A 10,720-nucleotide genomic window follows, 5' to 3' on the forward strand; every position below is an offset into this window, starting at 1 on the left:
CCCACTGAGACACTGGAGGAAATCCTGAATTGCCCAGGTTAGAGAGCCAAGACACCTCACATAGGAAAAGGGAATCCAGAGTCTTGGTGCCAGGAACAGCAGGGAGAACATTATGGGATTTGACTCAAGGAAGTGAATATCCTCTCCCTCAGTCCCACTGCCATTGCTCATTGTCCCACACAGAGATATATGTCTTCATTGTACTGGCCCCACCCTCACACTGGGACACCCTCTTTTTCCTCAGTTTATACAATTTCCATGAATTCTTCAAAGTACCATTCATGTCTAACCTTCTCTGTAAACTGATCTCTCTTTATTATAGTCCCTATAAATCTCATTTTTGGAAAAATATAGTAGTGGAAATCACTTGCAAGCTCTGTGATTTTGTACACATTACCAACCTCTATGAGTTTCAGTTTCTCCGTCTACAAAACAGGGATTGAAATACAAATCCTATAGGGTGGTTGCAAGGATTATAGGATATTACTTTGCACAATGTATAAAATGCAAAACATAATAAATGCTCAAAAAATTAATTTTCTCCTGAAATTCTGCAAGATATATGGTCTTTAACACCAATGTAATACTTTTATTGTTCACTATTTCATATGCATATGTCTTGACTCCTCAACCAGGTTGAAATCTTCTTTCAGAAAGAAATTGTCTATATCCCCATAGTACATAGAACAATTCTGAGAACCGTATAGAATATTTTTAATTCTAAAAATATTGTCTAACAATTTTTGCTTATGAATTATCATTTATTATTAATCCAATTGTTATTAATTAGTTAATTGATCATTAGTTTTAACTTTTTACGAAAGTCAGAAAGAAGGTATACTTCTCATCCTCTGCTAAGGAATGACTTTACTGGGGCCATGTAGAAGATAGAGTAAGATTTGAGGGGTTTCTAAATGGCCCAGTCCTGTTGCAAATCAGTATCAGTGCAACAAAACCATTGTAAAGACAAAAATGCCTGGCCCCAGCTGATGCAAGACTAGCAAAGCACACCTTCCAGTGATGATGTGGCTGCCCTCAGCATGAGTTAGAGTAAGCAAATTCTAAGAAAATATCTGCCATTTGCACTAGTTCAAATGTCACCTGCTTACAGCAGCCCACTTAGAAAATCCTACCCAAGAATGAGCCTTCATCCTTATTTCCCATTCTTTATTATCCTATTATTTTTAACTTCCACAAAGTAATTACTGCAATCTGAAACTATATTATTCATTTACTTGCTAATGTATTCAATATCAGTCTCCTACCAGATCATGAGCTCCTTGAAGGCAAGAACATGACTGGTTGTTCATTGCTATGTTTTCAGCTCCTATATCAAGTGCTTCAGACGGAGCATTCAATAAATATTTATTTAATTCAACTGGAAGAATGAATGAAGCTGGTCGTGGGCATGGAGACCAAATCTCCAATTGATGATCTTAAACCAAAAATCTTTTGTTTGTGAAATTTGTCTTTGTGGCTGGGTTTCCTTGGGAAGACAACTCTTCTTTAGCTTACTGAATGCAAATTGGTACAACAGAGCTTCTCTGAAATCCCCAAAGTAGTAAGCAATGAATCAAACATTTGGCATCAACCAAATAGCTCTGCTCTTGGATCTCAGCCATCAAAACTCCCACTAATGAAAATTATTCCATAGAAGGAGATTATTAATCTACAGGCAAGAAGATTCTGAATATCTCCAGCTTTATTAAATTGCTCATTTTAAATTTAGATGCTATCATTTTTCCTCAAAAACTTACTCACTATTTTTAAAAATGTTATTTTGTTTTAAACCCATTGTTCCTTATTTCTATTAAAATTCTAATCATCCTTCAAATCTCAATTCAAGTTCTACTTCCTTAATAAAATAATCAACCTCACCTTCTTGTACTAAGCATCTTCTCTGAATTTTCAGTCTTTTATATCATTTGCCTCATATGTGCATGACCACCCAAAAAGTGAGCCCTTTCAAGAAAGAAACCATGGCATGTATTTTTTATCCTCTATCATGTGTAGTGGATGCTTACTAGCTTCTATTTAAATTAAATTTATATTAATTTATCACAGAATACTATATGAAGAACAATAAAGCCGTGTTAATTTAGGTAACCTTTAACTTGCAGAGAATAATAATTCAGCCACACAACCCTTTTGCACTATCCTTGAAAAATGGCTTTGATGGACAAATCCAACAGTAATAACACGTACTGAGATTCTATTAATATCATAGGCCAGGAACCGTCCTAGGCATTGAGGATGCAAAGATGAACAAGACAGCCTTTCTCTAAGAAAAATGACCAAGGGTGGAGCATCTTAGCCTATAGAAGAATAATCTTTCCACTAAACAGCACTTTGTGTGTAATCAATATGCCATTTTACAATAAATTTTCACCGTTTCATTAAAGAGAACTGTGGGAAGATGAGATAATCATGTGAAATACATGGCATAGTGTCTGGTGGCACATAGCAACTCACACAGGTTTCTGCTGCTAATATGAAAGCAAACATCCCATTAGAGTCAGACAACGTGGTTTCAAGTTCTAGTTCCCTTTCTGCCAGGCTGCACCATCCCGTATAATTCACTCAATCTCTCTGGAGTGCAGTTACTAGTTATAAAATGAGGATGGAAATATTTACTTCATGGGGTCTGTATAAAGATCACATACAGTAATATATATGAAAGTTCTATACTGATCATAAAGCATAATGAAAATGCACAAGTCATTATTTAATTCTTCTATATGAACAAACATGCAGAAAATAATTGCAAAGATTTTATTTAGCGGCTTTCTGTGCTTGGCACTTAGAAACAGAGTTCCGCGCATAAGGGCAAATTTTTATACACCTCTTCTTCATACATATTTTACATACCCTTTTATTGCCCCCTTTTTTAATATTCATAATATTGGATTCCCCACTAAGCACATAAATACATTTATCTACAACACCTCAAAACCAAAAATCTTAATAATATCTGTATTATTTTACTTGGTATTATTTGCATTTCCACACCATTTAAAAATTTTAGCTTGCACCAAGCTTCACTTGTTTTCTTATCATTAAAAGATTTGAAGGGAAAGGGAAAGATGAAGGGAAAAAAACCCAAAACTTCAAAATGCAATGAACTATTTTGATGAAAATGAGCTCTAAGGGCAGGTGGAAGGGTACAGAAGACCCATCTGCAATTCCTGGGACGTGAGGGGATTTTTCCTGCCCTGGGAGCTATGGGCAGGCATTCCAGGTCAGCTGTCTGGGTATCTGGATCTGGCATGCCTAGGCCAGGCCTCTATTTGTCTTTGCTCTTGGTATCGTCTGCCAAGATTATAAAACTCTTCCTTCTTCATACCCTTCGATTTCCCTTCCCTGCCAGGCTGCATGCTGTGGAATCGGCACTTCCCACATGCTGCACCTCTCTTCTGGATAGCACAGGTAGGAGCTGTGGGATCAGATGCATTCCTCGCCCGCCCTCCTCAGTGCCCTGCCCATGCAGTGTCCCAGAGAGGCTTGCTCCTCAGTAACGCCATGATTCTTTCCATAACCTGTTGGGGGACGGGGAGGACAAACCAAAAACAAATTTCCTTGGCGAATTAAAACTCTCATCATTGCTTGCACTTTCTCTCTCAGTCTCGCTCTCCAGCTCTCTTCCACGCTCTATTCTTTCTCTTTCTCCCTCTCCTGTTCAGCTGCTCTCACTCTCTCTTTTCCACAGGCGCCACCAGAACGTCAAAGACAGCACGCTGAGTGAAGACAGCCAAAGTTCAAAAGCAATCTTCTTCCGGAGGCCAAGTCCAGTTGCGGTAGATGTCTTCCCACCCTCGTCGATGGGGAGGGGTTCCAGGACACATGGTTCATTCCAGAAACAGGGGAAGCTGCAGGGGAGAAAGGCTGGCAGCTACCGCCGGCCAGTCCATTTAGAATTGTACATAGACAAATTCTTGGTGAAAGCACCCATGCTGGGCCTCCCTCTACGGAGTTCGCCCAGTTCAGAGTCAGTGTGCATGTATGTTTGTGCACGTACAAGTTTGTGTATGAATGTATGTGTGTGTGTACGTATTCATGTATGTATGTATAGGTAGGTCTGTATGTGTGTGTGTGTATAACTTTTCTTGGCTGCTACATGCTAGCATCTCCCTTAATGTTATTATGAAGTGATTATTCAGTCTCTTCAAAGGCCACTCTGGAGCAGACAATGCTTTATAAAACTAAGGTTTGGGAAGGCAGAAGAATGGCCACTGAGTTGTGGATGATTCTACCACTATGCTTCAGTGGCTTAAAGGTGTCTCTGTTGTTCTTGGGTATGTGTTTTCCTCCTCCAGAAAAAAAAAAAAAAAAATACACAGTTCCTGTTTTCCAAAGGCATTGAGCTCCAAAAGAGAAGGATCTGCCCATGGAGACTCTGGGGACTTGACTGCCGTAGACTCCATGGTGTTCAGACTGGCCTTTAAACCATGTGTACAGACATCTGGGAGGAGGAGCCGGGGACCGCCCCATACTGCCGGCCATCGCAGGTGTTGGTTGCCTGCTGATTATTGGGCGAAGGGCTAATCATGTGCATGCTGTGCTCCATCCCCGAGGGCAGATACTGCCTCTCTCCAAAGGCCCCGTTGGAAGGAGAAGAACAGAGTAAAGTGCTTTGAGAGGCGCTCAGTTTTTCTGGGCTCGCAGCTAGCCTAGGAGAGGTGGGGAAATTATATCCATACAGGTTGTAGGGGTTGTGGAGGGAGAAGGCGTTGTAGGAGCTCTGCTGCATGTGGCCACCCCCGAACATGTGTGGTGATGAGGAGCTGGAAGCAGCATTGCCTGCCTGCATGACATACTGAAACTGGGATGTGGGGAAGGACCCCAGCTGGCCACCATAGGCTTCCATCTTGCTGTTGCCAGGCAACGAGGGAGGAGTTGGTATTCCTGAGATCAGGGATGGAGTCCTCTGAGGCATGAAGGTTTCAGAGGGCTGAGTGGCTGAAGCAGTGCCACTCTGGAGCCTGTTGTAGCCACTGTCACTCAGCCCTGGGTAGCTCTGCAAGGCAGCCATGTTGCTTCGGGCACATGGTGGATAATCAGAGAGGTTTAGATTACACAGCTGGCTTTCTCGACAGCCCACGTTGAAAGTGTTGGGGGCCAGATGAAAAGTTGGAGGAGAACAGGATGGAGATAAAAGATGAGAAGAAGCTGAAGGGGATGGTGTCCCAGTGCTGGAGGTGGTTGGGGAAGTGCCTGTGCTGCCCCCTGAAAAACAAAACATGAATACCATTGAAACAGAGGCCTCTTAAGATGAGTCAGTCTACGCCAAATGCAAGCCTAGGAGGTGCCTTCAAAGGTCCAGCATGGGCTGACTTTTGCAGAACCATTATTTGCTCTTAACTCAGCCAACTTATGCTAAGTGATTCCACCTGTGCACACATATGCAGGCTCACATACACACACACTCCAAAAGGGAGGACAAAGAGTGTGACGAAAATTAACACCAACTCTTATTTCTCTCTGTGAGAGCTCTAGTAAGTCCTATATTAAAAAATAATAATAAACCCTCCCATATTCACTTTGCCATTTCTCACGATCAAATTCACTTTCTAATAAGACCTCTGGTGATCAGCATTAAAATCCACTAGCTCAACTTTTCCTATTCTCAGTGGAAATGCACTAAAGATGCATTTTAACCAGAGACTGTTGACTACTTTGCAATTTTTAGTCTTCCAGCCAAAAATGTAGGATATCAAAGTAAGACCCTAATTTCAGAGGAAGTGGGTACTCAGACAGGGCACCAGGTCAGGACTGAGGCCTGGGATGGCAGAGCAGAGGGGCCCAGGTAGTTGAATGGGGCAGTGGGGAGTGAGATTGAAGTTGTGTCATATGGACGGCATTGGAGCACAATTATAAGAACTAGGTCAGAATAAAGCAAGGCTGACCCCAAATGAAACCACCATGATCCAGAGGCTCCGCTTTTCTCCCTTTATAAGATCCTGCCCAGTCTCATACACTGAAACAAAGACTATGAGTGGAATCCTTGGAGTTTTGATATTTATGAGCACAAGAGGCCAAATAGGCCTTAAACTGATGTAGAGTCAGGAGATCTGAGTTCTACTCACAGCTCTACTACACTAATTGCCCACGACCCTGGGCATATCACTTACCCTCTATAGGTATTAGGTTATACAGTTTCTTCATCTAGAGATGAGAAATCCAGTTAGACCAGTGGTTCTCAAGCTGAGAGGACCTGCCAGCTTTAAAAAATGCTGATGTTTCAAGACTGCACCTTGGACAAACTGAGCGAGGATTTCTGGGCATGGAGCCTCCATGTCAGTATTGTTTTAAAAGCTGCCCAAATGATTCTAATGTGTAGCCAGGATTGAAAACCGATGATACAACCTAAATTCCTCATTTCTAGGTACCCAGAGTAATGATTCTTAAACTTGAGTGTGCATGAGAATCAGCAGGAGGGCTTGTTAAGCCACAGATTGCTGACTCCATCCCCAGAGCTTCTGATTCTATAGGTCTAAAGAAGGGTTGTTCTAACAAGTTCTCGGGCTATGGTCCAGGAACCACACTTTGGGTTAGAGGACCTCCTGATCTGTATTTGAAAGAATTGATCCTATGCCATGTGAATGTTAAAGCTAGACAGGTGGGTGATATACCAACAGATTGAGGGCCAATTCAATCCAACCTACTTCAAATGTGTTCTTCGCTGTTTAAGAAGGTCCCAAATGACCTTTACCAGCTTCCTCTTTCATGGGGCCAGGAAGCAGCCATGCAGCATGCACTTCCTCTCTCACCAAGTGGAAGTTAAAGACAGTGGTGAGTGCTAGGCCTGCTGGGTCCTTTATCTGATTCCAGAATGAGTGGAATCATTCCACTTTGTCTTCCATAGGGAATCTTCCAGATGGAATTCTCTCCTTCAGAGCAAGCTTGGAACTTGCCCAGAATTGTTGAGACCTGTGATCCCCCAAGGCTCATGGTGCCTTTTAGGTCACCCACAACTCATGTTGGCACTCTTAGAAACTGAGCACTAAGAAACCAGTAAAGGGTATTTTAAGTGGAAAGGAGCAGGAATAAGGTTTTTATCTGTAAGGAAAAAGTCATGAGAACCAGCAGGGTTCCTGAGATACTGGCATACAAAGAAACAATCCACAGTGTCCCAGGAAGGGGTGTGGTCCCAGATGTGTGAATTAAGAGACAGATGCCTCAAAGAGGAATCTAAAGTTAACGTTTAGCAGGCCAAGCCTCAGCCTACATCCACAGATATAGGTAATAGTATTGTACAAGTACGAATACTACTGTACTGTAATAGTTGTAGAAGTATAAATTTGGTTCTTGTTAGCAGTTTCTTCAGAGTTAAATTTTTACAAAGCCTAACTAACATCATCTCTTCCATAGTCAAAAGAATTTCTCCAATGAACTCTCAAAGTAGAATTGGATGGATATAAATAGCTGCTGATTTTAGAGGCATTTTGGGAAATTGCCTTTGCTCATTTCTAGTTCACAACTTAAATTCCCTTAAAAGAAGTAAAAAGATTTTTATTCCACAATTCAAGATAAGGCCAACATTGTAAATACCACTGGGAGAAGGAAGCCAGCTGCTGGCCATGGCGGGAAGAGCCCTGAGCCTGATCAATTCTAGGCCCACTGACCTCTGTGCAGCTCATGACCACAAGCAACACAGGCCACCTCTTCATTCTCGTCAGCTGTGACATGAGGGTCTTGAACTAACGGGACTCAGTTTCTGTCCTTCTCAGAATTAAATCTGTACCTGAGGATTTAAGTAATATACAGTGTAAAAGGTCAACTATAAGTACTTTCCCAGGAATCATTTTAATATAATGAAGAAATTTAGAAAGGGGAAGATTCTAGAAGGAGGAGGATGAATATCTCATGCTTCTTGTTTTTGTATGGCTGAATGGCCAAGCCTGCTGTGCCTTGCAGAAAACTCAGAGATTCATTTTCTACAAGCCTGTGCTTTCTCTTCGAGGTATTCTGCAAATTTTCCTCCTTTTCCGTATTAAATGCCGTGAGCTTCACTAAAATAAGTGGTATGGCACAAATGGAGAAACTTGACTCCAGCTGTAAAGAGATTTGTATTTTATGGGATATGTATCTGGTCTCCTCTCTTTGAAAGTCCATCCTTGCTCTCCCTGATCTGGTGTTTATGTGGTCTCCGAGGAGACCACCTGTTCAACATGCTCCACTATACTGTTATAGGTACGCTCCATCAGGCACTGGCCCTAGCCCTGCAGCAGGAGGTGCAAGATGGAGCAAATGACTTTCTACAACTCTAAATGGTTTTCTCTGATGGCCCAAGATTGAGTGAATGGTACTGATTTAAGGCCTCCATTGGTTTCACTACAAAAAAAAATAAGAAGGGAACCATTAACAAGTTACAGGGATTTCTGCTGAGCAGATGAGAGGCACATGTTAAAAAGTTTGTAGTCAGCTTGCTTTGGCTTTTAAAGGACATTGACTGGAAATGAGACTTGGTGGCCTGCTAAGCTTCACGGGGGTGGGGGCCTCCATATGAAACAGTGTTTGAAGGGGAGGGCAGGTCTGTCCAAGAGAAAAGATCACATTGCTTCCATTCACTTTGAAGAAATGTTCTTATGCACTTAAAGTACTCAATACAGATAATAGCTATTTTTTCAAGGCCCACATAGAGCAGAAAGACTATGGTATGCATTTTGCAGAGAAACACACTGCAATACTGAGAAGTCTTTATTCTCTTATTATCTAACAGCTTGTCAACTCTTAGACAAGACTGGAAGTGCCAGCCAAGTGCTAAATAAGCGTAAAGAAAGAGCCCACCCTCCCTGTGCATTTCAACATTTGGCGGACTAGAGACTCTCATCACAGAAAAACTAGGGCAGAGTAGGAGGCCAGGCCTCCCTGACACAGAAGGGTCAGAGCTGCCTCTCAAAGCAAAGTAAGCCCCTCATCCCTTCCCCTTCCATCCATCTGTACCTGCCAGGTCCTGAATGCTCTAAGAGTCTTGAAAGAAATTTTATTTAATAGATGAGTGTGCACTATAGAGTCAGACAAACCTGGTTCCAATCCCAGCTCTTACTGATTATGGGACCTGAGCCAGTTAGCCTCCCCAGGCCTTAGGTTCCTTAATCATATGAATAGTATTGCTAGTATCTACTTTTAGGGATATTTTGAGAAATAGATGAGATATTACAAAGTGCTCATAACAGTACTTGACACATAGGCATTAAATATTCTCTTCTCTGAGAAAAGAAGGAGTGAAGGAAAGAGGAATTTGGGGGCATTTGGGTTCTAATGCAGATGGCTCTCAGGTGTTGGCCTCTGTCCATGTGCTAAGCATCTTGGTCTCTCCACACAGTGATGAGCATGACATCACTACATGCCCATTATTACAGGCTAGAGGAACCTCGGTGGCCATGAGTGACTGAGCATTGTGCCAAGTGCCAGCTGTGGGCCCACCCAGGCCATATTCCCAAAGGCTAAACCAACTCTGGTTCCTCTCTGAAATATCTATCTCTCCTCCATCCCCCACCCAGGATGAAAGTGGGCTGCCCAATGGCTCCATCCCTCCTCAAAACTGACAACACAGACAGGTAGATTGGTATCTTTCCCACTGTTGTTAAAGGTCTTAATTCCCTTCTGAGAGGAGACTAATATGTAATGCCCTAAGTGGCTTAAAACTCTCAGGAGTTCTAGGACCAATCTCCCACAGTCCCCCCTCCCTGTATACTGTTTTACCCACAGACCAAAGTGAGGACGTACACATTAAAATTCACATATGACATTAACTTGCTCCAATATTTAAGGCTAACAGCCAAAACAACCAAAAAGAATACATGTTTAGCAGTGATCCCATACAAGGACAATAACCTAGAATTTACTTGTATACCATGAACACAAGTTAAATATGACCGTGAAAATCCTGAATACCAAACCCGCTGACTTCTGCATCTTTAAATTCATCACTTCCAGATTGTAATATGGGGGCTTTCACATACAGTTTCCTTTTGGATTTATTTTGTTATGCCTTTCTTCTGCGCCCCCCCACTCCCACCAAAAAAAAAAAAAACAAAAAACTGAAAAACAGTAAGACAAAACCCCATCTGGGCTAGTAAAGAATAAATTTCCGTGTAATTACTTGGTTCCACAAGCCAAACTCTTCTCTCCTATAACTCAATGGTGTCTGTCCCTGAGGAGTGCTGATTCACCGTGTATCCTTGAGAAGCCTTATTTGAGGCTTTCGAACAGGTAAGAAGTAAAATACCAGCACCCTCTGGACTGATTTCAGGGAATAAACCCAGAGGCCATAAAATTTAATGAGCACAGCAACATTCAGGTCAACTAAGTAATTCCTTAGTTGAGATGAGTACCCTTCTCATAATGCAAATGCGAACATTACAGTGCTAATGGGAATTGTGTGGTTTCTATCTTAGAAAGATTCTTAATGCATCCTTCTCCATAAAATTTAAACATATGCATAGATCCAAACTCCTTCCCTTTAAAATAGCTTTTAATATATTCACCCAGTTCTCAGTTTTCACTTGGTCCTCTGTGTTCTGAGTCTCTTTGCTTCTTAGATGGTCCTGTTTTACACCTACCACATTCCCCAGGTGGACAGCCCAATTTCTTCACCTCCCATTAACTTATGTTTTCTCTGCTACTTGTCTTACTGCCTTGCTTGCTGCAGGGTATATCTGTTGTTATGGTCATTTAGAATTAATCTGCCTCTCTCTGGCAACAGTACCCAGTTTTC

General features: G+C 41.9%; 1 protein-coding gene across 2 annotated transcripts in view; it reads right to left on the reverse strand.

Moving 5' to 3' along the window:
- Window positions 1-2,753: 2,753 nt before the first annotated feature.
- The window catches only part of TBX15 (T-box 15), a 108,000-nt gene continuing 100,033 nt past the window's right edge, over window positions 2,754-10,720 (reverse strand). For both annotated transcript variants that reach the window (XM_012643434.1, XM_012643433.1), the window contains exon 8: window positions 2,754-5,223. In XM_012643434.1, coding sequence (XP_012498888.1) covers window positions 4,439-5,223 — 785 coding nt within the window. In that variant the 3' untranslated portion in view covers window positions 2,754-4,438. The remainder of the gene's footprint in view (window positions 5,224-10,720) is intronic.

The sequence above is a fragment of the Propithecus coquereli genome, unplaced genomic scaffold, assembly GCF_000956105.1.
Source record: "Propithecus coquereli isolate 6110/MARCELLA unplaced genomic scaffold, Pcoq_1.0 Scaffold197, whole genome shotgun sequence".
Taxonomy (NCBI): domain Eukaryota; kingdom Metazoa; phylum Chordata; class Mammalia; order Primates; family Indriidae; genus Propithecus; species Propithecus coquereli.